Genomic DNA, 27,419 nt, shown 5'->3' with positions numbered 1-27,419 from the left:
TTGTTAATGAATAATTTTGTCATCAAAGTTTATATAATAAGACTACCAAAAAACTCTACAAATTTAAGAATAACAACAAACAACAACCCATGACATCAAAAAAAAATTCCTTCAATATCAAGGAACTGACATTTATTTAAACAAAAATAGAACTTATACTTTATAAAAAAATGGAATTCTTAGTTAATTCACCTTTAACAAGGAAGTTAAAGGCCACTTTATAGCCATGTGTTTCAAAGCGATCATGATTAATAATATAATTATGGTTTCAAGCAGAAATGGGTAGAGTTAGCTTTTATTACTCAACAACTAAAAGCCACTAAAAAATACGCATTATTTCTTCTAAAAGACCAAAAAAAAAAAAAAGGATAAAGTGATACAAAACCAAGTAATGAGCCTTGCAGAAAGACATGTGAGGTAGGGCGTGATAAAGGCCCAAATGGAGTGTACTGCGGTCCCTACACTTTTTGTACTTTAATTAAGTTTTTATATATTTGTGTATTTTACTGTTGGGATTTTCCCGCGCAGAAGAAGGACCAGAAAACGAATGTCTTGACTCTTCCTAATTTATTAGTTTTTTTTGGCCTTTTAACCAAAGAGACGATGCAACAAAAAGTAATCAAAATATTAAAAAATATATATATACTCAGCTTTGGAACCATCGACTTCGACACAACCCAATTGTCTCATTTACACGCACCAACACCATAATTAAAATTTATTAAATTTAACTCGTCTAAAATTAGTTATTTTTCCAACAACAATGTTATATGAATAAAAAGTGTGGTAGACAGATCTGAATAAATAAAAATCTGATCTTTTGTTTTTAATACACACGGCGGACCAGTGGATTAAAAAAATAGAGTAAGTCAAATAATAGAAGAAGAATAAGCTGACGTGGAGGGCAAAAACGGTAAAATTAGACTTCTGTAGAGGGTAGAAAAGGAAATATAAAGATACCTCGTATACCCCAAACCAGAGAGAGAGAGCAGTGTGAGAAAAAAGAGAGTAAAAGCTTCTTCTTCACTTTTTCTTCCCGAGGAAGCGCGACTGACTTCGTCTCGTTGTTTCAATTGAAGAAGACGAAATCGAGACTCGATTTCAACGAAAGAAGAGAGGAGCTTTCTCGATGGAATCACATTCGTCCTCGTTATCGTCGTCCTCTTCTCCTTCTTCTCCTCCTCCACCGTCGTCATCGTCGGAGAGTTGTTCTGTAAAAGTGGCGGTTAATGTTCGTCCTTTGATCGGAGACGAGATAACTCAAGGTTGTAGGGAATGCGTTTCCGTTTCTCCGATTACGCCTCAGGTGAGTTTTTCTTTTGTGGAATCAGTTTTGTCTCTGCTGCTCCGTCGTTTTAAGTTTTTTTTTTTTTTTATTTTATTTTTCCGATGGTGTTTAAATGCGACCGTCGTTGTTCACTCCCTATTCATGGATCCGGATCAAATCTCCGTTCTCTAACTCTGACACATTCATTTAATTTTTGTTTTTCTTATATAACAGTGTCAATTTTTATTTTATTTTTTTACTATATAAATAGATAAGGTGTGTATAATGCTACTACTGTATTGTTGTGATTGTTAAGTCAATGAGCATTGTTTAATAATGTATTAAAATGCCATTTTTTTTTATGGGATTTTGATTGAACCCAAAGATTATATAACTAATACTTAACTTGGTTGTTGGAATGGGTTTAACATAAGCTTTTGTGTTTTTTTTTTTGGATGGTGCAGGTGCAAATGGGAACACATTCTTTCACATTTGATCATGTATATGGAAGTAATGGTTCTCCATCTTCATTGATGTTTGATGAATGTGTTGCTCCTCTTGTTGATGGTTTGTTTCATGGTTACAATGCTACTGTGCTGGCTTATGGTCAGGTACATACTGAAATTGTTTCTCAAATTTTGGATTAAGAATTGTTTTTTTTTCTTTCTTTGAACTTTTGAGTTACACAACTTATGCAGACAGGATCTGGAAAAACATACACTATGGGGACTGCTTTTAGAAATGGTACAGGCAATGGGTTGATTCCTCAAGTTATGAGTTCTCTGTTCAACAAAATTGATTCAGTAAAGCACCAAATGGGGTTCCAGTTACATGTCTCTTTCATCGAGGTATCATCCGTTTGGTTGGTCATTATAGACATCCTTCAAACTCTTAATTCTCTTCACATTCTAACTCATAAGACATGAACAAGTGTAGAACTCAGTCTGCCTTTGCTTGGATATTAATTGAATTCTTCATATGTAGATTTTAAAAGAAGAAGTTCTGGATTTGCTGGACAGTGTGCCATTAAACAGGCTGGCCAATGGAACCCCTGGAAAGGTTGTTCTTAGTAAGTCACCTGTGCAAATTCGTGAATCACCAAATGGGGTCATAACACTATCTGGTGCAACCGAAGTTCCCATAACTACTAGAGAAGAAATGGCTTCCTGTCTAGAGCAAGGATCTCTAACCAGGGCAACTGGGAGCACAAATATGAATAATGAATCGAGGTGAGAATCTCTATATTCAGGCTCCATAAGAAGCAACACGTTGCTTAACGTACAGTTACAGTTAATGATGCTTAGCCTAGCCAGTAGTAAATGGTAGTTATACTGAACATTACAATAAACGATGTTATATCCATAAGAAGAATGCTGAGCCAGTAAAATGTATATATATGGGAAAGTTAGAAATGGTAAAATGGGCATCATAAACAGTTCGTCCATTAAATGTTCGTTTCTATATCCATGATAGAGTAAAACTTCTTCTTATACAGTCGGTCACATGCCATCTTCACGATCACCTTAGAACAGATGCGCAAAATCCCTTCAACCGCAATGGTTAATGACACCGTAGATGAAGATATGGGGGAGGAATATTGTTGTGCCAAGCTTCACCTGGTAGATCTTGCAGGATCTGAAAGAGCTAAACGAACAGGTTCAGGCGGTGTTAGGTTAAAAGAAGGTTGGAAAAACTGATATCCCGTCTTACATCCTTTTGAGAACGTTGACTTACATTTTATATAACCCAATTCTTTTCTGTTCTCTGAAACAGGAATTCACATCAATAGGGGGCTTCTTGCACTTGGTAATGTCATCAGTGCGCTAGGGGATGAGAAAAAACGAAAAGAAGGTGCTCATGTTCCTTACCGTGATAGTAAACTTACTCGGTTATTGCAGGTTCATTTCTATCTTTGCACTTCTAGATCCTAATATGTGTAGATACTTATTATCACTATAGGTGGACTTTGTAAGTGTATGATTTATATTGGCATGTAACTTGAAGTGTAAAATTTCCATTAAAGATGTCCTTTACATTACTGCAGGACTCTCTTGGTGGAAATAGTAAAACAGTCATGATAGGTAAACTTCTAAGTTGTATGAGTAAATTCCCTGAAAATCTCATATCAGTTCACAAATTCAACTTTCCTCTGTGGTTGTTACTCTTGTAGCTTGCATCAGTCCTGCTGACATCAATGCTGAGGAAACTCTTAACACTCTCAAATATGCAAATCGTGCTAGGAATATCCAGAACAAACCTGTTGTAAGTACTGGGGAACTATCTTAGATGAGCTTTCAATTTTTTTCTGCCGACAAAGCTCCACTATCCGCTAACAACACACTTTGAAGTACATGAGGCCAAAAAAAAATAGATTAAAAGAGGACTAAGATTGTTCACTTGGGAGCTCTAACAGGAGAGGCTTCTTTATTTTGGTGCAGGCGAATAAAGACTTAATATGTTCTGAGATGCAAAAGATGCGTCAACAGCTACAGTATCTACAAGCTGCATTTTGTGCTCGTGAGGAAACCCCATCAGAAGAAGTGCAGGTATAACTTCTGCTGAAATTTTTCAGAAGGTTTATAAATTTCTCATCAATAATAGTATATAGTTCAATTTTCAAGGTTATGCGAGAGAAAATCATGAAGCTAGAGTCTGCCAATGAAGAGCTTTCTCGAGAACTTCACATCTATCGCAGCAAGAGAGCTGCTCTTGATTATTGCAATCTTGATACACAGGTAATTTCTGTATACAATAGGCAATCACGATAGATTTTATTTGGCACATTTCTTTACTGCTTTTTACAAGAGTTGTTCTTTTACCTCAGGAAAATGGTGTAATTTTTCCAAAAGATGATGGCCTTAAAAGGGGTTTTGAAAGCATGGATTCAGATTATGAAATGAGTGAAGCAACATCAGGTTTTGGACACTGGCTTCTCTAAAAACTTGTTTCATGAAACGCATCTGCATTCTCCTATCCTTACTTAACTTAAAATCTTGTCTGATTCAAGGTGGAATTTCTGAAGATATTGGTGCAGCAGAAGAGTGGGAACATACACTTAGGCAGAATAGCATGGGCAAGGAATTAAATGAACTAAGTAAACGTCTGGAGGAGAAAGAGGTTTAGTCATTACTCATCTGAAGTTTCCTGTACCTATTAATTAGGATTGGATTATTTTGAGAATCTTATGATTTTTTTTATATTTGCAGTCTGAGATGAAAATATGTGGGGTTGGAACTGAAACTATCAGACAACACTTCGAAAAGAAAATGATGGAACTTGAGAAAGAGAAAAGAACTGTACAGGTGAGACAAAACATTCTAAATTCTCTCGTTGATATTTTATGTAAATGTTAATACTCAAGTCATGAGTAACTTTTACAGGTTGAGAGAGATCTATTGTTGGCTGAAGTCGAGGAACTTGCTGCTAGTTCCGACAGACAAGCTCAAGTTGCAAGAGATAATCATGCACAGAAACTAAAAGCACTCGAGACACAGATTTCAAATCTTAAGAAGAAACAAGAAAATCAAGTTGAGGTCTTGAAACAAAAGCAAAAAAGTGAAGACGCAGCGAAGCGTTTGAAAGCTGAAATACAATACATCAAGGCTCAGAAGGTTGCGTCTGGTTCATCTGTGTTATCGGATTCTTTTTCTATATTACTAGTTCACATAATCTAGCTGTACATTTTGACTTTTATTCTGTTTTTTTGTTATCCAGGTTCAACTACAACAAAAGATGAAACAAGAAGCTGAACAATTCCGGCAATGGAAAGCTTCTCAAGAGAAAGAGTTGTTGCAGGTACTTTATCTATATCCACTTCATCACTTCTTTATTGTCCGTCGAATCTTTAAAGTTGAACTGATCTCATGTGCACTTTTTAATTGTTTTTGGATAGCTTAAGAAAGAAGGAAGAAAAACTGAGCATGAAAGACTTAAACTTGAAGCTCTCAATCGACGTCAGAAAATGGTAAGAATCTTATGAAATATTTTTCTTTTTCCTGCTTGAGAGAATCACTTACTAGAATTATCCAATCCTAGTGAAGATATAAGAATCTCAATAGAATATGTATCTTGATGTCTTGCAGGTTCTTCAGAGGAAAACAGAGGAAGCAGCAATGGTTACCAAAAGACTTAAAGAGCTGCTAGAAGCCCGCAAGCCTTCACCACGTGATATATCAGGTAACTTATGCCAAAACATAATCTTTTCTTGTTTTGTTCTTGTTTCGATCATAATCTTTTTCCTTTCCTTCCAGTGACTACCAATGGTCAACCACCAACTAGACAGGTATCAAGAACTCCTAATTTAGATATGGATTTGTCATCTTGCACAAGTATCAACTGTTTCTTTTCTTACCCTTTGCAGATGAACGAAAAAAATCTTCGGAAATGGCTTGAGAACGAGCTAGAGGTTGTGACAAAAGTAAATCAAGTTCGTTTTCAATATGAAACGCAAATTCAAGTGTGCGTCTTCAAAAACTCTGTTTCAGTCATGTTGTTAACTGCAAACTTTCTCCCAGAGTTCTTCTAATCAATAATCTACTCTTGTTAAATATAGCCGAGCTGCATCGGCTGAAGAGTTAACCTCATTAAAACAAGAGATGGAGTTTCCTGTAAGTCCCCATCAAGAGAAAAATGGACAGTTCAGGTACAACATTATACTTGTCACTATGAAGTTGCTTGGCAGTGAATGATTCACTTTATGACCTGTTTTTATTTTTCTGGATGGGTCAGATTTTTATCACCAAACACAAGATTGGAGAGAATAGCTTCTCTTGAGTGTATGTTGGATGTTTCCTCAAATGCTCTCACAGCCATGGCCTCTCAGCTCTCAGAAGCAGAGGAAAGAGAGCATAGCCTTCATGCTAAGACTCGGTGGAACCACGTTCAGTCCATGACTGATGCCAAATATTTGCTTCAATATGTGTTCGATTCTGCTTCTGAAGCAAGGTGACAACTCTTAAACCCGAACAGGACCGAAACTATGCTTCTTTTCTACACATGGAAGGTTGATGATGTCTTGCTCAAACATTTAACAGGTGCAAAATTTGGGAGAAAGATAGAGACATCAAAGAGAAGAAAGAACAACTCAATGACCTCCTCTGCTTATTACAGCTATCCGAAGTCCAAAACAGAGAAATCATTAAAGAGAAAAAGACAAGGGGGCAAACAGTGTCCATAGCGCTGGCTTCATCATCATCATCATACTCGGTTTGTAAATTTAATCCTTATTTCCAAGCTAAACTCTTTTTGGGGGGTTTCTCCTTAAAAGTATGCAAAAATTACTTCTTGCAGGGAAGTTCAAGAGGTTCATCAAAGCACTATGGAGGTAATAATGCAAGTGACCCATCATCTCCATCTTCTTATCATCGAGCAACAAAGCATCTCAAATACGCTGGGCCAGGTATAGTCAATGTGTCAGTGAGAGAATCAGAAGCTTTATTAGAAGAAACGTGGAAGATGAAAGCAATGAAGAAAATGGGACAGAGTGGGAAGCTATGGAAGTGGAAGAGAAGTCACCATCAATGGCTGCTTCAGTTTAAATGGAAATGGCAGAAACCATGGAAACTCTCAGAGTGGATAAAGCATAATGATGAGACCTCTATGCTCTTCATGTCTAAGACTCATGACGACGATGATCACTCGTGGAACCGACACTCAATGTTTCAAGGTGCTTAAACATGACCCTTTAGTTTTTTTCTGTCAACAGATTTGGATTTGGTCCATGTGGGTTGTTATACCGAAGCTTAAGAACATTGTTATACTTTAGATAACGATTTGCAATCAATGGCTGGAGTAGAGTGCAAGGATATGAATATAACTGTAGAAAGATTTTTTTAAGGGTGTTTGATAGTTTTCTGAAAATGTAAATAGAAACTCTAGAGTGTTAATTCCTCTATCCGAACCATATCTTAGTTAATTCTAACGGTTTCTGCTCTTTCTAAGACCAAAATTTTTGAAGAACCACTCCGGCTTGTATGAAGCAGCGACTTGTGCTATTGCCAATCCAAACAACACCCCAAGAGCATATCCTATAGCTACTGCTTTCCAGCTCAACAGCTCTCCTTCTTCTTCTTCTTCTTGCTTTGGTAGTTCTGCGTATCCGTTTGCGTTCACGGGATCACACCGTGGAAGTGGATAACCGCAAAGACCAGAATTGTTCAAGAACTTCTCCCGCGGAAAAGTCTCGAATTGACCAACCTCAGGAATCTGACCAGAAAGATTATTGTTGGACAAATCGATTTCCGTAAGCATAGTAAGCGCTGACATCGCCAGAGGGATGCTCCCATCGAGCTTATTGCTTGAAAGATCAAGAATGTTTAAACCTCTCAGATCACCTACCTCGTCAGGAATCGAACCAGATATAAAGTTATGACCCAAATTGAGGACAAAGAGATAACCCATCGAACCAATCTCCTTTGGTATGTAACCAGATAACATGTTATAAGACATGTCCAAAAACATCATCGAACCGTCGTAGTCAAACGAAGGCGAAGTGTGACCTCCATAGACTCTGGTGAAATTACAAGGGTTTCGTGTCGAAACTCGGTTAAGATGCTCCGGTCTGATTCCTTGAAACTCAAGCAACTTACCAGCTCCGTGACACTGTTTCTTCATCCCATCGTTTTTGATGTAAACGTACCTCTTACCCGCCATCAAATTCGCAGCGATTCTCCCAGACTGTTTGAACATTTCAGACGAGATCGTTCCGTCGAAGGAATTGGTGTTGAGATCGAGCCAGACTAAGCTTTTGCAGTCACCGAGCTCAGCAGGAATGTTCCCGTGTAACGTATTGTTGCTTAGATCGAGGATGGCGAGATTCTCTAACCGGCCGATCCAGCTTGGAATCTGACCGGTTAACCAGTTATTCGACAGAGAAACCCAGATCAGTTTGGTACAGTTACTTAAACCGAAAGGGATTTCACCGGTTAAGTAGTTGAAATCGAGAATCAGAGTCTCTAAAGTCTTGACATACATGGGCTCCTGAGGGATCTCACCTTCTAACATATTCATCCATAGCTTCAGATCTCGAAGCTTCAATAAAGAGCCTAAGCTCGACGGGATTGTCCCGGAGAGGTAGTTGAAGCTCAGATGAAGCGAAACGAGCTCAGAACAGTTGCTTAACGTCGGAGGAATCTTCCCGGTGAAGAGATTGTTCTGTAGGTGAAGCTCCTGGAGAGTGTTTTTAGGGTTCCAGCAGAGATTTGGGAGAATCAGACCGGAGAAATAGTTGGAGCTAAGATCTAACGTTAGCAACGAAGCGGATAGATTCGTTAGAGATTCCGGTAGTTTGCCGGAAAACTCGTTGAAAGACAGATCGAGTACCTTGAGACCTCTCATCTTCAGTAACGTATCAATCGGTAACGTACCGGAGAAGTTGTTACTTGACAGCACTAGTGATTTCAGTAGAGAACAAGAACCCAAGGATGGAGGAACGATACCGGAGAGTGAGTTTGATGAAAGATCAAGAACTTCCAAGCGGTTTAGCTTCTTCAACCCACCTGAAACTTTCCGGGGAAAATAGAAGGTATTGGAGGAGACGTTGAGATATTTTAGACTGGAGCAAGAACCAAGGCTAGTTACAGGACCCGAAAGAGAGTTTCTTGATAGATCCAAGTTGGTTAAAGAAGCAGAGCACTTGAAGTTGAAGGCAGCAATGGAGCCATTGATGTGTGAGTTTGAGAGAAACAGAGACTCTAGTCCGGTGAAGGACATAATAAATGGAGCCACAGCACTGAATCCTACGTTGAGAGGCTTAGAACTTAGATCAATGGAAGTAACCTTGTTGTCTCTGCAAGTAACGCCATCGAAGGTACACGGGTTTTTGCTGGAAGACCAGTCTGGGAGGAGATTCTTGTCAGGAAGAACGTTTTTGAAGTTTATAAGCTGATGGGTTTCTCTATACAAAGACTGAGATGGTGAAGAGAATAAGGAGAAGAAGAGAAGAGTTGTTACATAGAAAAAGAAGCTTGTAAAAATCTTCATTCTCAGAGTTTTTGAGAGAGAAAGGGGGAATCTAATCTAGTGTTTTGGTTCCACCATTAGAGAGGAAGTAGAAGCTCTAGCAGAGAGATTTTAGAAAAGCTTAAAGAGAGTAGTAGAGAAGAGAGTCAAAAGACAGAAAAAGGAAGATGAAAGAAGGTGACGGGAAGATTGGTCAAAGCTTCCCTGGGCACTCACACCTGCCATGTTACTTCTACTCCTGATTATTATAAAAATATTGACTACTATATGTGTTCAAACAAAAAAGTTAATGCAAGATGATACAGGTAATAAATAAAATAATCGCATAAGTTGAGTTTGAAAAATGAGGTCTTTGTTCATGAGAGGTGTTTACATTTAATTAACCGTGAGATTAGGCCGGATGGGATCAAGTCTCTTCCAGTCTTCCTATTTACCCTTTTGAAACTCATCTTAGACTTTATTGAATTATTTGTATATGTTTTATCCAACCACCTATCTCTTCTCATATTACAAAATACAAGTCTAAGCATATATGAATACTGATCAGTTTGATATACACTTACACTATGATTGGTCTTTGAAATGATTTGCAACCAGGTAGGGTGTATATTATTTTCTATTGATCCCCTTTAATTAGTACGTTAAAGTGTGAAGCAGCATTTAATCTATTTTAAAATAGCTGAATAATTCTAGATTCCCTAACCAAATGATCTGACCTGTAGAGAAGTCCATTTAGCTTTGGCACCGCATATAAACAAATCTCAACTTGGTTTACCATGTTCGTGATTTACGTTAGCTCCACCGCCCAAAATTTGAGTTCTTTCCAAGTTTCTTAAACAAACATAACCTTTCTAAATTTGAGGATATATCCCCTCCCCATCTTAAGAAAATCTACACTTATACTATTCTCCCAAGTTTGGAACCCTTCAAAAACACACATACATGTATCACAGTATCAGAGGAATTTATCGTTATCTTCACTCATCACAACGCTCTCCTTAATCTCTTGAATCATTTTGATCACTTTTTTCATCGTAGGCCTTTGCTCCGACGATGTCACTCGACAAAGACAAGCCGTTTGAGTCATCATCTCAAGCCCATTCTCTTCTTTTGACCTTTCCTCTTCTTGCCTCATTGCTCTAACCCAATCCAACATATCTTCTGGCTCCATAAACGGTTGCCTTGAAGCGGTTTTACCAGTCAAGAGCTCAATGAGGAAGACACCGAACGAGTATACATCGCATTTGGACGTGGGACGACTCTCTGTTGATTTCCTTATCTCTGGTGCTTTGTAGGAAGAGAGATCCGGGTCATTAGGAAGGACTGATGAGTCTGTTAAGACACCTAGACAGTAATCTGTAAGACAAGCTTGGAAGTCGTGACCAAGCAGGATATTTGTGGACTTGAGGTTTCCATGGAATTGTGCAGACGATTGGTGAATGTAATGTAACGCTTGAGCTACATCTTCTGCTATCTTCAAACATGATGTCCAATGTAATGGCTTTGCCTTTGATGTTCTTGAACCTAAATTTTAAGGGATAAAACAGTAAATTAGTTATATATACTTCCAATGGTATATGAGACCAAGAGGCTATTTCGAACTCAAGTCCTAGCTAAGACAAACGCACCAAATTCCTGACAAGTGACAAATGACTGGAGTATCACGTGAAAACAGCACAGATATCGATCTAACATATTCCTCCTCTGTCTTATATATCTACAGTTGTTCAACTGAGAAAAAGACAAAAACATATTTTAATTATAATCTCGGCCATGTCTCTATGTGGTTCAAGTCTAGAGTTCCTTTAAATGATAAAGCTGCACCAAAACCCATCAACGAGACATGTCTACACACACAATGGTCTCTAAATAAAAGCAACAACTCAGAAGTGACTCAGTGGGTTCAATTTTAACACTACCAAATAAAAAGAAATAGAGAAGATAATGAAGCTTACCGTGAATAAGATTGAAGAGACTACCATTAGGTTGGTAATCGTAGATGACAAGTCTTTCTCCATTAGACTGGAAATAAGCTTTAACCGGCACAAGATTCGGATGCCTTAGTCCACCAACCATCTCCATCTGATTCTCAAACGCTAAATCACTAGTAATCGCTGTTTTAGACGGAGCAAATCTCTTAACCGTAACGATCAGTTGATTAACCATCACAGCCTTATACGTAGTCCCTACTGATCCTCTACCTAGTAGCTCCGCGGAAGCTCTCATCAGCTGGTCAAGTGTGTACATAGCTTCTCCTCCTCCTTCAACGTCCCCGCAGAAAACCAAATCTCCGTTTCTAGGGATTCGCTTTTGCGGCGAGGGCTCTTGGAAATGGATATTGATTTCTTTGTTCACTTCTTCACGTTTCTGAGATTTGAGAGGTTCTGTAACTGTTGACGGTTGCGTTATCATCACGTCATCGTCGTCGTCTCTCCGGTTCTTCATAACTAACGAGAACATGACGAGGCAGAGACCTAGAACTATCAAAGAAGCGAGACCAATGGTGAAACCGAGAACTAACCAACCATTTTTAACCTTTTTAACCACCGGTGGAGGATTAGTCATCGTCGCTTCACCGTTCTGTTCAGTTTGACTAACCGGTGCTTGAGACGAAGAAGTAGTAGAAGAAGAAGATGATGACGACGTAGCGTTTGGTTTAGTTAAACCGAAGAACGGAGAAGAAGAACGTGAACCGCAAGATTTGTTAATGATCTCACCGCAGAGGCCAGGGTTTGACGAGAACGAAGACTCGTTGAATCGTAACAGAGTCGTTGTGACCGGAACTAAACCGGTGAGATTGTTACCCGAAACGTTAAACGACGTCAGAGAAGAATGATTTAACGGCGGGAGAGTACCGTTAAATCGATTAAACTCGAGATGTAAAGAACTGAGTCGACTCAGAGCGTTGATCTTCGACGGAATCTCACCGGAGAAGTTGTTATACGATAGATCGAGTTCGGCTAACCGACGAAGAGAGAGTATCGAACCGGAGAGCGTACCGGAGAACTCGTTCTTGCTTAGGGTTAAGGATTTGAGATTGGTTAAAGGAGATAGATCAGGGATCGAACCAGAGATTGAGTTATTCTCAAGGTTAAGAACGCGGAGCTGGTCAAGACGAGTAAGAGTCTCCGGAGAGAAACGTCCTCTGAGACCAACGCCGTCGAGAAGAAGACGAACGACGCGATCTTGAGAGCACTCGACGCCGCACCATTGACAGTAATCGTAAGGCTCGGTGAGAGAGTAAAGAAGCTTGTTGTCGAGATCTGCGGTGGATTTGAAGGAGAGAAGGGCCACGGCGTCAGATGGTAAGAAGGAGTCGAAGTAGTTCGTCGCCGGGGAAGGGTATGCGGCGGAGATACGGAGGAGGAGGAGGAGGAGGAGGAGGAGGAAGAGAAGAGAGTAGAAGAAGAGTGTCATCTTATGTGTGTTTTGTTTTACGGAGCAGAGCATCTCTGTGTCAGTTATTATTCTGAAAATAATATGTATTCTTGTGGCACGCGTGTGTATAATGTATAGTTATTATTCTGAAAATAATATGTATTCAAGTAGACTTATTTGGCAAAATGATACATTTTTCAAACTTAGAAAGATGATACATTCCCTATTTATAATTAGAAAAAACCACATTAATCATTGTTGGTCTATTTTCTCATTCATTTTTGCCATTTAACAATATTGTTGATTACATTTCATACCATTGTACATCCCATTTTCTCCTTATTTTTATTTCTTAAATAATTGTTGATATAATTTTCTTTTAGAAAACTTCTTAAATACAAAAAAATTATATATTTTTTTCTTTATAATTTGATATGAATTTTGTTTAATAATTTTTAAATAAATTATATACATATTTTTGTATTCGTACATATTTTTAAGTGTACAGATGTCTAAACACTTTATTAAGTGTATAAATGTCTGTACACATAATTAAGTGTACAGATGTCAGTACACATTATTAAGTGTACAAATATAATTTTTACCAACCATTGCAGTACAGACATCTGAAATCCTAAGTATTAAACAAATTACATTTGCACACTTAATAATGTGTACAGACATCTATACACTTAATAAGGTGTACGGAAACAAATATTGCTGGATAGTTTGATGTACGGATACAAATATTGTTGGATAGTTTGAATCTATCCAATATGATGGAAAGTTTAAACCGTACACAAATATTGTTGGACGTTTTAAATCTAGCCAACATGCTGGATGGTTTAAACCGTACTCAAATATTACTAGACACTGTGAATCTATCTAATATGCTGGATGTTTTGAACCGTACACAAATATTGTTAGACGGTTGAATCTATCAAATATGCTGGATGACTTAAACCGTACACAAATATTGCTGGACGGCATGCTGGATGGTTTTAACTGTACACAAATATTGCAGGATGATTTAAATCTATCCAGCCTGCTGAATGATTTAAACCGTACACAAATTAAGATTTTTTGAATAGAAATATATTTAAAATCTTTAAAACAAAATGCATATCAAATTATAAAGAAAAAAACATATTTTTTTATATGTGGAAAAAATTTAGAAACAAAAAATATATTAATAAATATTTGAATAATTAGAAAAATAGGAATGTGATAAAAAGAAAAAGAAATGAAAATATTATATATCTATATATATATATAAAGAGAAGGAAAGAGAAAGAAAGAAGTACAAAAAAAAAATTATGTTCTAACAAAACCACTATCCCTATCTCTTCTATTCTCGGCTTTCTCTCTCTCCCTCTCTCCTCTTTCTTTCCAAACTCATTGACCAGGATATTTCGGTAATGTCCCCCCCATCACCTATGCCCCACTCTCATTTCTATTTCTACTCACCTCTATTTCTACACATCACCTGTTTTTTCAATTGTAAATAGTGAGTGTATCAAACTGATAATTAAGTTTCATAAATGTGCTAAAACCCCAACAAATCCTTTAATGTAATATGTACGCGTTGGACTATATTTTTCCAATAATTTTACTGTGTTTTTTAATTAAAAAAAACTAATATGTAAAATCAACGATTTGTAAAGACTTTTATTATTTTTGTCTTATACAATTTTGGATGACGAATCTACGTCTATCAATATTTGTTTTTTCTTGTCACAACTACCAATATTCGTTTATTCCTTCTTTTTAATATTTTAAACTAATTATGTTGTAGTATTTTTAGATTTTAGTTATATTATTTAATTAAATTTGATTTTCATATTAGAAATTCGTGATATTTTAAAATAAAAAATTTCCATATTATTATGACTTTCTTTTTTATTTTTCAGTTAAAGATATGTAAGACTATAATTTATTTATTCCTTTTAAAATAAACTAGGTTTTAAACCCACGCTACGCGTGGATATATTTGATATATTTTGATAAAAACTATATATGATTGATGACGGTAGTAAAATATTATCTTATAAAAAAATTAAATTAGTATTAAGAAAAATGTTAAATTTCAGATACACAATTCTATGAAATATAAAAATCAGTTGTGTTATAAAATCAAATCTGATAAAAAAAATCATGAATTTAACTCGACATCGAGGCAAGGCGAATTAAACTGATGACCTCACATATCCTAAACCATTTCTTTGACCACGAGAAAAACAAAATAATTTTATCATCATGAATTTAACTAGTTTTCATATTTAATTGATCGCTACCACCTATGTTTTCGTGTTTTTTATTCAATGTTTTCTTATTCTTCATATTCTTTTTTGTCATTTCTATTGTCAAGTTTTGTGGTAATCGTCATTATTACTTTTACCATCTGGTTCTTCGCTATACTCTTTTTCATGTTCATCCTCGTCAACTTCTTCACTTTCTTCCACTAAAAAAACTTTTTTTTAGACTACCACACAACTTGTTAATCCATCAAACTCCAAGAACAAAATCATTTATTTTTTCATAAAAATAAAAAATAAGATAAAAAAAAAATTAATGAAAATATATCAACTTATCTATAAAATCATACACAAAAATATGTTTTACAGCTCATAAGAAATAAAAAGCACAAACGTAGATAAATAAGATAATTTATGTTTTACAAAAATATTTATAATATTTTAAACTTTTAAAAGGTTTCGAAATATAAATTTTGAACCTTTTAAAAAGTATCAATATTTATAATATTTTAAACTTTTAAATTTTAAAAATTATAATATTTAATAATTTTTTAAAAGCTAAGAACTTTTAAAAGTTTCAATATTTATAATATTAAAACTTTTAAAATTTTTAAATATTATAATTTATTTTTTTGAAACGTTTTAAAGTTTTAATTTGATCAAATAAATAACCGGATCAAGCCGAATATACTTTTAAACTTGGACGCCTGATAAATCAAAGCTTTCTTGCTCATTCGTTGTTGGAAGCATATTAATATTATTTATACTGGTTCTGAACCATTGTCTAAAAAATTTCTAGCCGATGTGGGATATTGTGCATAGTTCTTTTATTTCCATAAATTTAAAATTTTCCTTTTTCTAAAAAGTTTTGGAAATTTAAAAAAAAATGTTAATGAATGACATATCAAATCGTGATTGGTTGTTTAAAATAATTCTTAATATAGAAAATTCTGGAGATTTTAAAAAATGTTAACTAGTGAAGTGTTTAATCACAATTGGAAGTTTAAAATCCTATGTGGATGCCTTTAGGAGCTTATAGCTCATACTTTTTATTAGTATAGATATTTTAAATTTCTTATGTTGTAGTATTTTTAGAATTTTTATTTTAGTTTATATTTTATATCAATAAATTATCTAAGACTCATATAATATCATGGTTATATTTTTTTTATTTTTTAACTGTCTTTAAATTTCTTAAATTTATTCGGTTGGTCATAAACTCATTACAATCGTGTGGATATTTTTTTCTCAGTTTTTCATCCAAAATATTTTTTGAGTGAACAATTTTAATGGTTAAACAAACTGTCATTACAAATTTTATTGGTGAAAAGAAACTACGTCAAGTGAAAGAAAAGAGACAACAAATTGTTTAATTTATCACAAATACATTTTATAGGTGGTGATAAAGAGCGTATTTTAACAATAATTTTTTTTAGGGTGTAAGAACACATTATTAGTGATAAAACATGAAGTAAAATTGTACGTAAATGCTAATAAAATGACGCTTTGACGGGTTGATTGCATGTAAAATATATTTTTTGGTAAGGGAGGGGGAGACAAAGTCCCCCAGTATTATTAAACTTAAAAAGTGAAACTACAAACGGGTGCGTCGGGGGAACGTAGTCCCGCGAACATCATCCTTACAATTAAAGCTACATCAGCCGGAGCAGAATCTAACAAATGTAAACCAAACGGTAAAGTAAAAGCATAGTTGGCCAACCCATCAGCTAGATGGTTAGCTTCCCTATAAACATGTGAAATCCGGACTATCCAGTCCCTTGATAAAAAGCCATGACACATCCGCACCAGGAAGGACAGAGGGTGTGAATCACTAATCCATGTCAATAAAAAACCTACCACAATCTCAGAGTCTACCTCCAGCTCCAACCTCCGAATATTCTTCCCCCATGCTAAATATAACCCATGGTAAACTCCCCAAAGCTCTGCCAAAGGAGCGGAGCATATCCCAATATTTAGAGCAAAACCTCCGCACCACTCTCCACCTTGATCCTGGAGTACCCCTCCAGTCGTTGCCAATCCTGGATTACCATGAGAAGCCCCATCAGTATTTAGCTTCACCCATCCATAACACGGCCGTTTCCAAGCTAACAATCTCTCCACCCGTACAACCCTGTCAAGTCCCTCGCGGCTATGTGAATGAGCTTTACTAACCTCCTGCGCCAAGTCCTTAACAAAGCGAATCTTATCCCTGCACCGACTATATTCTCCAAAGACACTCCCACACCGCCACTTCCAGCTCCACCACAACCCCATAGCGAATAAAGTCGACCATTCGCAACCTGCTACTACCTCCCCCATTTTCAAGTTTCTCGACAGCCACTCCAACAGAGAACTATTAAAGAATCGCTGTCGCAGCCGTCTTGGTACAACTCGTCGCCATAGACCAGCAATGGACGGCCAATCTCGTAACACATGTATAATTGTTTCTACACCCCCCTTGCATACCTGAAAAACATTCGTGTCGCTCAAATGGCGGCGATGTCTCTCTGCATTCGTCATGATAACCTGATGAGCCACCAGCCATAAAAACACTTTTACCCTCTCGGGAGCTATAACCTTCCAAATACGAGCATATAATCTAGACATGTTTAGTCGAGGCCAGGAATCCGCCGCCAATAAAGAATATGCAGACGACACTGTAAATTTTCCATCGGCTGTCTCCCCCCAGGACATTCTATCCTGCGCACCAGACCCATTATCAACCACCAAAGCTGCTAACTCCAGTTGAATGTGTGGGAGCAAGAATGGCGACAGTCGCGACAGCGACCAGCCGGACTCATCACACCAAAATTCTTGGACACGTGCTACCCTAAGTGCATGCAGTACATCTGTAAGGGCATTCTCCAGTAGAGCTTTGTTCGATAACCATTTATCCTCCCAAAAGAGAATATCCCGACCATACCCCACAATCCATCGGATACCACAGACAATCACATCACATAACCCAACCTTCACGCTTTGCCAGGTCGAGGACCCTGGTTTTTTTGCTCCCATCCAAGTGTGATCCCGAATACACTTGACATTATACTTTTGACACAGTATCTTTGCCCACAAACTACTTTTATCTCCTAACAAACGCCAACCAACTTTAGCCAGAAGTGCTTTATTCATGTCATGTGACTTTCTGATCCCCAAGCCCCCTTCTGCTCTGGGCAAGCAAACCCGATCCCAAGCGATCAAATGATGCTTCCTCTTTTCCGTCCCATAAAAAATCCCGTGCTACTTTATCAAGGGCATCTAGCACTGATTTTGGTAACATGATAGTACTCATTGTGTGAACAGGGATCGACAACAGAACAGACTTCGTCAAAGTTAATCTGCCTGCCATACTTAGACACTTTCCTTTCCAACCTGCTAAACGCGATGTAACTCTTTGAAGCACCTCCCCAAAAGTGTCTTCATTAATCCTCTTTTGCAGAACATGCATACCAAGATACTTCCCCAGATCCATGGTTGACCGAATCCCGCTTTCATCAGTTATTAACTTCCCCAAATCCCTTGAAACATTCCCTGAGAAGAATATTTTTGACTTCTCCAAACTCACATTTTGCCCCGACGCTACACAGAACCTCTCCAACACCCGTCTGATCACTTTTACCTGAGAGACTGAAGCTTCCGCAAATAGTATTATGTCATCGGCGAAGCATATATGAGATAACTTAGGGCCACCACGCGACAAGCTAATAGGCTTCCAGTCACCAACAATGATTGAGTTCTCTATCAAGTGACAAAGATGCTCCAAACATAAAACAAAGGGATACGAGGATAAAGGATCTCCCTGTCTAAGTCCCCTTGACGGTGTGAATGCCTCTGTTTGCTCACCATTCCAGAGTATAGACATTGAAGGTTGCTTAACACACTGGAGAATCCTATACACCAACCCCTCCTCCAAACCAGCAGCATGTAAAGTATCTTCCAAGAAGTCCCACCTGATTCGATCATAAGCCTTCTCTAAATCCAACTTGAGGAGCATCCAACCCTTCCTTCCTTTTTTCTTACGCATCGAATGGAGTGCCTCTTGAACTATCACAATGTTATCTATACTCAATCTCCCCGGGATGAAACTAGATTGTGCTGGACCAATCAGTTTACCAATCACACTCTTGAGCCGCAACACCATCATCTTAGTAATGATTTTAAATAGCACATTACACAAGTTTATAGGCCGGAATTGGTTCATCCTCTCCGGTTTGGCTACCTTTTCGATCAAGACTAAGAGAGCATCATTCATACCCGGTTGTAGGACCCCCGAGCTAAAAAAGTCCAGCACAACCTTAACCACCGATGCACCCACAGTCTCCCAAGTCTATTGATAGAAAAAAGGCTGGTACCCATCCGGTCCAGGGGCTTTGAACCCCCATACTAAAAACAGCTTCCTTGAACTCCGCTTCGACAAAAGCCTTCGTCAGTGCAATATGCTCATCCCGGGAGAGAGTGATAAACCCGACACTTGGTAGAGCCTCCACAACCTCTGGTACGTCCTCCATGGAATAAAGCCGTTGATAATAAGCAATAGCCATGTTTTCCAGTTCTTGATCATCCTGTACCCACACATTCTCATCATTTTTCAACATCTCCACCCGATTTCTCCTTCTGCGAATAATGGTAGACATGTGAAAATATTTAGTATTCCGATCACCATGCACTATCCATTTCTCTCTGGATTTCTGGAACCACAAGATTTCCTCTTGTTCCAAGACCACTTCAAATTCCTTCAAAAGCTCTTCCTCCTCTTGTAACAGTGTATCTTGTTGCGTGATGTCCAGCGCATCTTGGATCACTCTTATTTTTCCCATCAAATCCTCTTTACGTTTCTGAATATCCCCAAAAACATCCTTATTCCATCTTTTAAGTTTCACTCTTAACTCATTCAAAGCATCAGGTGTAGTTAACTGTCCATTCCATGACGTTGTTAACAGTTCCTTGAAGCTAGGGTGATGCAACCATGCCGCCTCAAATCTAAAAGGCCGTCTGCTAGGACAACGTGTCACCTTTGGACATAATTGTATATACAGAGGTGCGTGATCAGACGCCAAAAAAGGAAGATGAGTAACACTCGCATCCTGCCACTTCAGTCTTGCATGTGCGCAGCAAAGTACCCTATCCAACCTCTTAGCTACACACGTTTGTTCCACTCTACCGCGACGCCATGTAAACTTATTTCCCCTGAATCCCAAGTCTATCAGGGACAAACTATTTATCCAAGCTCCAAAGGCTAGAGAATCCGGTGATAGCCTCCCATTTCCCCCAGACCGTTCATCTATTCTCACAATTGTATTGAAGTCGCCACCAACCAGCACATGCCCTTTTAATGCAAGAATAACTTCTCGCAATTTCTCCCAAATCCCAGCCCGTCTACTCACCGAAGGAGCTGCATAGACAACGACCAGATTCAACACCTCCGTATCCGTTACTACCTTAGCCACAATAAACTGATCAGACGAATCCACAATAGTGACCTCGCCGATCCCAGACCGCCACAACAGCCACAAACCACCACTCTGCCCAACAGCATCGACCCGAAACGAATTGTCGAAGCCTAAGTTGTGACAGAATTGTCCGCTTTAACTCCTCCGGCGTGTGTTTCGAACAAAGCAAGAATATCCGTCTTAAATTTCTTCAAGAGATATCGAGTAGCTCTTCTGAAATTGGGTTTATTCGCCCCCCGACAGTTCCATAGTAGACAATTCATTGATTTATGAATAAGGGTAATCCAAACTACCGGGGCGTACCGTTAATGCAACCCCAACCCACTCCCGTCAGAAGAATGAGCCATCGGCAGGCCCCCGACAACTCCTGGCATCGCCTCTTCCCGTGGTATAACCCCAACCTCTGTTCCTATGAGCATTAAATTCGACTGCCGCTCCATCGACCCGTCAATGCCGTTCTGCATGAACACACCGTCGGGTCTCCCCAAATTCTCCGGCTCTATGCGTAGTCTCTTGCCATTCGCGAATAATAACTCTTCACCCTTAACGGGTCCAAAAACTAGGCCTCGAGCTAGCTGTTTTGATAAACTTTGCTTTTGTTTCGGCCCAATGGGCTCAACAGCTTTATTCTTTGAGGCTTTCTTGCCCTTCGACCCAACATAATTCCCCCCATTTCCTTTATTCAAATTTGACGATATATTCACCTCCTTGCCTTGCAGCGTACTCTGCACAATCTGCCCATTATTCGGAGGAGATACGTTTTCCTTATTCATTTCCACCCTACTATCAATTCTCCTACTTTCTTGGGATACCCCAATATCTTCCAACCTGTCAAAACGATTTGAAGTTTCCAAAACTGTACTCCTCGGGATATCCTGAATATTCTTTTCTGATCCTCTGACCGACTTTTCCGCCGGAGTACCCGTGGAAAACACCAGAGGCTCTACCGTCTGACTCGGCTTCCTCCTAGGCCTCCGAACCTCCGTGTAACCATCATCCGGATTCAACGGCACTGGCACCTTCGGCACCAAACCCGGTGTATTGGTCACAACTCTCCGCTCTACAACCCGATTGCATGTAAAATATTTTGTGAATAAGTTGTTGAACGTTTTGAAATTTGACAATATTAATATTCGCAATGGTTAATGTTTGAAACACATTTTGGTGGTCGATAATTTTGATTTAGTTTATTGTAAGAATTGTAATAAAAATTTTAAAATATAAAAAGATAAATTAGTGTATTAAAGTAAAAAATTCTCTCTAACTAAAAATAATATATCTTTTTATTTTTGAAAAATATAGTTCACTTACAAAAAAATATTTCTATACTTTCAAAAATTTTAATTTTATTTAATAATTTTAAAACTCGCACATGTGCGGATCCTAATTTAGTTCATATATATTTTTTAATTATGTTTGAATTTAGTTTCATTCGTTTACAGCAATATTCTTTTATTAAATAGATACCATTTTCAAAATTACAATTTTGGAGTAGTCTTTTTTAACGAACAATAAATACATTTTGATTCTCAAGAAATGAACTCAGTAATTAAATTATACGTAAAAGAACAACCCCAAAAGATTGATAAACAAACGGCCCTTAATGTTGTTTCAGAACCGTCCATGTGTAACGTGTTAATACGATATGATTTGTTGTTGTACACTTGTACTAGACCATAGATATATTTAAATAGACGATGAGAAAAGAAAAAAAAAATTACACGAAAACGAGATAGAAGCATAGCTTGTTTTGCAAATTATACCTAACAAAATTGGATTGTAGTTGTATAAATTTTGTATTGGTACAACGAAAAGGACATCGTACGTTCACATTCGTTTTAATTCTCAATGCATTGCTATAGTTTTTCCTAAGCATCAGTTCATCGTACATATTAATCACAAAAGTATAAAATATAAATTCTTATGCGATTACAATTATATGATGGGTCGCACTTGGGCTTGTTACTATACACGACTGTGAGGTGTTTGGGTTTTTTAGACCTCAAAGTTCTGAATAGGCCTAATCTTGTTTTTGGTCAACAGAATAGGTCCACTCCGATAATGGGACTCTTGCTTAATGCATTTCATAAGAATTAGAAAGTAACCCCACCCCACACACGATAGGTGGTTCGATTCCTATAGAATGCGAATTGTGCAGTCTATAGTGACTCGTGAGTGTAGTGTACGTAGTGTTGTATTGTATAGAATTAGCTTTGCTCATTGCGAATTAGAAAATCATTTTATCAAAAAAAAAAAAGAATTAGAAAATCATCATTTTTCAATTGATAGAATAATAATATAATTAATATACTGATTTAGTGATGACATAATATATTAGACGATAATAACAAAAAAAAACTACTATTTATTTTCATGTGTAAGGGAATTCAACTTCTTGTAACTAAAATATGATACTTATCAGTAATTGTTCAAATATATAAGATTATGACTCACTTGATTTTTTTTATATGAATAAATACATATTATATATTTTTCTTATAACGTAAAACAAAATAAAGAACAAAACTCTTTTTTTTTTAAGTTCCTCTAGAACTTGTAAGATATCGTTTTCGAACATTTTTTGTGTTAAAATTTACGAACAAAATCATTTGCTGTTTATTGAAATGATCAATGTCCCAATCCAAAGGTTAGTCAAAGAAAACGAAATGATTTAATATTATTTAGATTCAATATTAAATTGTTTCTATCTTATGTGCGTGTGTGTATCTCGTTGTTTTGGGATGTTTCCTTAAGAACTAAACCAAAGCAATAACGGACAGAGACTTTTGGTCTGTAATCAGATCTTGGGTCTCTCGCAATGACCAAAAACTCGTACACATATATGCATACAATAACCACCTCACACATCCTCTTTTATATATTTTAATACCCTTAAACTATTGCAGTTAATTCTTTTTTCACATAACAAATACTATTTTTGGTTTGGTTAAAATATAAACTTATAAACTCAAGAAGTAAGATTTGTACACTATTTGGAAATTTACTACTAGTTATATTGAAATACAATTAAATGCAAAAAATTTCATTAATGGACTAAACAATTTTTTTTGGAAATCATAACTGAGTAACTAAAAATAACTAGAGACTGTATTTTAAATTATCCACCGGTTTTGATATGTTGGGTTTTTATATAAATAAAAAAAATAATTAAAAAAATGATTTCCAAGTAAACACATCCGCATTATGTTATTTACCTACACAATTGGCTCATTAAAGCTAATCTTTTAAAGTTGTCTCAAAATTGATTATTTGAGTTAATCTTTTAAAGTTGTTGAAAAAAGAAAGGTAAATAAATTCAAAGATTTGAGTTAATATAGAACGTTAAATAAAAAATAAATACATCATAATGTTTTATTCATTGGTCTGTTAGGTTAATACAAATTTTTGCTTATAATTTACATTTCATGAGACAGCTTTGTATTCACTTCCTTTTAAATCAATCTCATTGTTTCCTCCTCTTAAGAAAAACAGAGAAAAAAAGTAATAAGAAGAAGAGTACACAATGAAGAACGGGTCAGGTAACACGAACACAAAGCTCATCCTTCTTCATCCTTACATCCAAAAACAAACGAGCACAACTCGTTTATGGCTTCTTGCTTTCATCTCTTTCTTCACCATCGTGTTCCTCCTCACTCTCCTCTACACAAGAGACACAATACCTTCCAAACACACCTCCGTTGCAGCCGCTGTAGCCGCAGTCGTCACTAGAGGATCATCATCAACTCCGATCTCCAACACCAATCTACCAACGAGTGCAATCAACGCATTGCTTCACTACGCGTCAAGATCCAACGACAGTTTCCACATGTCTTACGGAGAGATGAAATCTATCTCCGACGTCCTCCGCCGTTGCGCTCCGCCGTGTAACCTCCTTGTCTTCGGCCTTACACACGAGACTCTCCTCTGGAAATCGCTAAACCACAACGGTCGAACAATCTTCGTCGAGGAGAATCGTTACTACGCAGCTTACTTCGAAGAGATCCACCCGGAGATAGACGTTTTCGATGTTCAATACACGACGAAAGCTCACGAGGCCGGAGAACTCGTCTCCGCGGCTAAAGAAGCCGCCGGAAACGAGTGTCGTCCCGTGCAAAATCTTCTCTTCTCAGATTGCAAACTCGGTCTCAATGATTTGCCTAACCACGTCTACGATGTTGACTGGGACGTAATCTTTGTGGACGGGCCACGTGGCGACGCTCACGAAGGGCCGGGGAGGATGTCGTCGATTTTCACGGCGGCGGTTCTTGCTCGGAGCAAAAAAGGCGGGAACCCGAAGACGCATGTGTTTGTGCATGACTATTACAGAGACGTTGAGAGGCTTTGTGGCGATGAGTTCTTGTGCCGTGAGAACCTAGTCGAGTCTAATGACTTGCTTGCGCACTACGTGTTGGATAAGATGGATAAAAACAGCACGCAGTTTTGCAGTGGTCGTAAGAAACGTTCGGTTTCTTCCTTGTCTTAGAAGTGACGTGACAAGACGTCATATAACGTCATACATACTGTAAAAAATAAGAAGTTTTTTTTTTTTTTTTTCCTTTGAAGGTTTGATTTTTGTGCTGGTGTAAAATTTCCAATCTTTGATATATTCATGACTTTAGTTTAAATCAAAATCGTTTGAGTTTTTAAAATCTTGATTTAGTATAGATAACAAAAGTTCATCCAAATAAAGAAAGCCTAAAAAGGTAACGATTTTTTTTGTGTTGTGGTTGTTGTTAAACAGAGATAAGATTCCCCAATTTAAGGGTAAAAAAAAAAATATTCTGAAGAAGATTCTCAAGGACAGTGAAAAATGGCGACGGACTTCAAATCTCTACCAGTCATCGGTAGTAACGAAACCCTAAACTTCATTCTTTTTTACTCTGATCCAAGCTTCATTTCAGATTTGATGATGATGATATTGCAGACATATCTCCTCTACTTCTCAAGTGTGATGATCCCGACATGGCGGAGGATGCTGGCGTGACAGAGGTTGTCCGGCAACTTGATAGAGCTTGCCGGGACGCCGGATTCTTCTACGTGGTACAGAACTTAGTTTAGTTTGTTTAGCTCTTATTGATGTTCCAAATTGAGTTCCTTTTCGAGGGTTTGAAAAAAGATTTGATTTTTTTAAGCAGATAGGTCATGGGATCTCAGAGGTTCTTATCAATAGAGTCAGAGAGATCACGCGTGAGTTCTTTAAGCTTCCTTATGAAGAGAAACTTAAGATCAAGATGACTCCAGCTGCTGGCTACAGGTTTGACTTTTTACAAGGAAAACAACACTCTTTTTCTAAATTTGAATCAGTTAAAGAGATGTGGTTCATAGATCGATGTTGTGTGAACAGAGGATATCAGAGAATTGGAGAAAATGTAACTAAGGGAGTACCAGATATCCACGAAGCCATTGATGTAAGTGTGTTTTTGTGTCTTCATTAAGCATTAGCCATGTGAATCTCCTGATGTGCTTTATTCTCTTATGGACAGTGTTACAAAGAGTTAAAGCAAGGGGAGTATGGTGATACAGGAAAGGTTATGGAAGGCCCAAACCAGTGGTAATCTATAATTCGATTTCATTTTTTTATCTGGTTTATGTTGCTTCTCTCCTTCCGACCATTTCTTTCATGTTTTTTTTTTTTTGTGGCGTTAACTTGAAGGCCAGAGAATCCTCAAGAGTTTAAAGATTTGATGGAAGAGTATATTAAGCTCTGTATAGGTGTGTTTTACCATTTCTCTGTTTCTTAACATGTGTGTTATGTTTCCATGAGTGTCGTTTCTCGGAAACATTCTTAGTTTGTAATTTCATTTCATGGTTTCAGATCTTTCTACAAAGATCTTGAGAGGAATCTCCATAGCTCTTTGCGGATCACCTTATGAGTTTGAAGGAAAGATGGCTGGTGATCCTTTTTGGGTTATGCGTCTTATTGGCTATCCAGGTGCTCCTTTCACAAATGGCAAACCGGAAAATGATATCGGATGGTAATGTTCTGCTACTTCTCCTTCTGTTTACTACTATCTTCTTTCTTCTTATCAGCTAACTCACTTTTTCTGAATAACTCCTCCTTACTACGCTGTGGTTCTAGTGGAGCTCACACTGACTATGGTAATTAATTTAAATCCTGAAGTGAAATCATGTTGAGTTTCTGATTCTCTCTTCATAGTTCTGTCTCATTGGGGAACACTTTTTCTCTGCAGGCTTGTTAACTCTTGTGAATCAAGATGATGACAAAACTGCACTTCAGGTTAATACTATTAGAGATGATGATCCTCCTTTGACTATATGTTATGTGAGTTAGTGGTTTTGGTTCTATAAGAGGTTTTAACTTTTGAAAAGGTGAGAAACTTTGGCGGCGATTGGATATCAGCCATTCCTATTCTTGGATCATTTGTTTGCAACATTGGTGACATGTTAAGGGTTTTGCTCTTCCCACTCTCGCCTCTCTTTCTTGAATAGCCGTTGAGAGCCTGGTTTGGAATCATATGCAGATACTTTCAAACGGAATATACGAATCTACACTTCATAGAGTGATCAATAGCTCTCCTCAATACCGTGTCTGTGTCGCATTCTTCTACGAGGTTGTTATAAAATTTTAACACTCTTGTGTGTGTTTCCACATTTGGATCTGAAATTATGTTTTTAAACAAAAAAAATCTTGAATGAGCAGACTAACTTCGACGCGGTGGTGGAGCCATTGGATATATGTAAACAGAAGTACCCTGGAGGGACAGGAGGATCCCAAGTTTTCAAAAGAGCTGTCTATGGAGAGCATCTGGTAAGCAAAGTCCAGACCAACTTTGCTATGTAATGTGAAGATAGATCTTCTCACCTTCTTTGTATACTTCGTGTAATAATAGAATGTTTGATTTGTAATAATAGTAAGGTGCTTCTTCACTTCTGTGTTATCAATCGATAGACATGTTGATCTGTAATAATAGTAAGGTGCTTCTTAACTTCTGTGTTATCAATCGATACACATGTTGATCCGTTCAAAAAAAAAATTGTTTATAATATCAGTTTCATAGATGATCCTTTGAATATCTCGAAAAAATAATACATAAAACTTGTAATTTCTAAAAAGGAACAACCATATAAGTAAAAAGTAAAAGGTAAAAA

At 37.3% G+C, this 27,419-nt stretch overlaps 4 protein-coding genes and 1 pseudogene across 9 annotated transcripts; 3 read left to right on the top strand and 2 right to left on the bottom strand.

Moving 5' to 3' along the window:
• Positions 1-723: 723 nt before the first annotated feature.
• Positions 724-7,199, top strand: LOC104791250 (kinesin-like protein KIN-4B). 2 transcript variants are annotated; one of them, XM_010517085.3, is made up of 23 exons: positions 724-1,306; positions 1,732-1,878; positions 1,966-2,115; positions 2,252-2,496; positions 2,763-2,950; positions 3,041-3,165; positions 3,312-3,348; positions 3,438-3,529; positions 3,706-3,813; positions 3,889-4,002; positions 4,092-4,182; positions 4,275-4,384; positions 4,474-4,569; positions 4,648-4,878; positions 4,982-5,062; positions 5,160-5,231; positions 5,350-5,443; positions 5,518-5,549; positions 5,628-5,725; positions 5,820-5,909; positions 5,996-6,211; positions 6,301-6,472; positions 6,557-7,199. In XM_010517085.3, the coding sequence occupies exons 1-23, from the start codon at positions 1,130-1,132 to the stop codon at positions 6,938-6,940; spliced, it is 3,150 nt and encodes a 1,049-aa protein (XP_010515387.2). In that variant the 5' UTR covers positions 724-1,129; the 3' UTR covers positions 6,941-7,199. The 2 variants fall into 2 exon arrangements, with proteins under 2 accessions (XP_010515387.2, XP_087309318.1); XM_087453192.1 differs by having other exon boundaries at positions 5,518-5,725.
• Positions 7,051-9,247, bottom strand: LOC104791249 (protein BRASSINOSTEROID INSENSITIVE 1 pseudogene; annotated as a pseudogene). Its single transcript, XR_015559144.1, has one exon. The product of XR_015559144.1 is annotated as a protein BRASSINOSTEROID INSENSITIVE 1 pseudogene (transcript).
• Positions 9,248-10,012: 765 nt separating this feature from the next.
• LOC104791248 (putative inactive receptor kinase At5g67200) lies at positions 10,013-12,770 on the bottom strand. Its single transcript, XM_010517082.3, has 2 exons — positions 11,182-12,770; positions 10,013-10,750 (listed from the first exon to the last, which is right to left on the bottom strand). Exons 1-2 carry the CDS (start codon positions 12,674-12,676, stop codon positions 10,182-10,184), a joined length of 2,064 nt encoding a protein of 687 aa, XP_010515384.3. The 5' UTR covers positions 12,677-12,770; the 3' UTR covers positions 10,013-10,181.
• Positions 12,771-23,832: 11,062 nt separating this feature from the next.
• LOC104791245 (protein IRREGULAR XYLEM 15) lies at positions 23,833-24,958 on the top strand. Its single transcript, XM_010517078.3, has one exon. The coding sequence runs from the start codon at positions 23,833-23,835 to the stop codon at positions 24,790-24,792; it is 960 nt and encodes a 319-aa protein (XP_010515380.1). The 3' UTR covers positions 24,793-24,958.
• Positions 24,943-27,405, top strand: LOC104791246 (homoarginine-6-hydroxylase 2-ODD-C23.1). Of its 4 annotated transcripts, none has more exons than XM_010517080.3 (12): positions 25,012-25,153; positions 25,234-25,349; positions 25,445-25,563; positions 25,654-25,717; positions 25,793-25,860; positions 25,963-26,021; positions 26,125-26,284; positions 26,389-26,408; positions 26,501-26,547; positions 26,640-26,720; positions 26,792-26,881; positions 26,971-27,405. In XM_010517080.3, the coding sequence occupies exons 1-12, from the start codon at positions 25,120-25,122 to the stop codon at positions 27,109-27,111; spliced, it is 999 nt and encodes a 332-aa protein (XP_010515382.2). In that variant the 5' UTR covers positions 25,012-25,119; the 3' UTR covers positions 27,112-27,405. The 4 variants fall into 4 exon arrangements, with proteins under 4 accessions (XP_010515383.1, XP_010515382.2, XP_010515381.2 ...); XM_010517079.3 differs by having other exon boundaries at positions 25,442-25,563; XM_010517081.3 differs by lacking the exon at positions 26,640-26,720 and having other exon boundaries at positions 24,943-25,153; positions 25,442-25,563.
• Positions 27,406-27,419: the final 14 nt, after the last annotated feature.

This window comes from Camelina sativa, chromosome 6 (assembly GCF_030686135.1).
Source record: "Camelina sativa cultivar CO46 ecotype springtype chromosome 6, ASM3068613v1".
Classification (NCBI taxonomy): Eukaryota; Viridiplantae; Streptophyta; class Magnoliopsida; order Brassicales; family Brassicaceae; genus Camelina; species Camelina sativa.
Note: the sequence above shows the minus strand (reverse complement) of the source record. Positions and strands in the feature narration are given on the sequence as shown.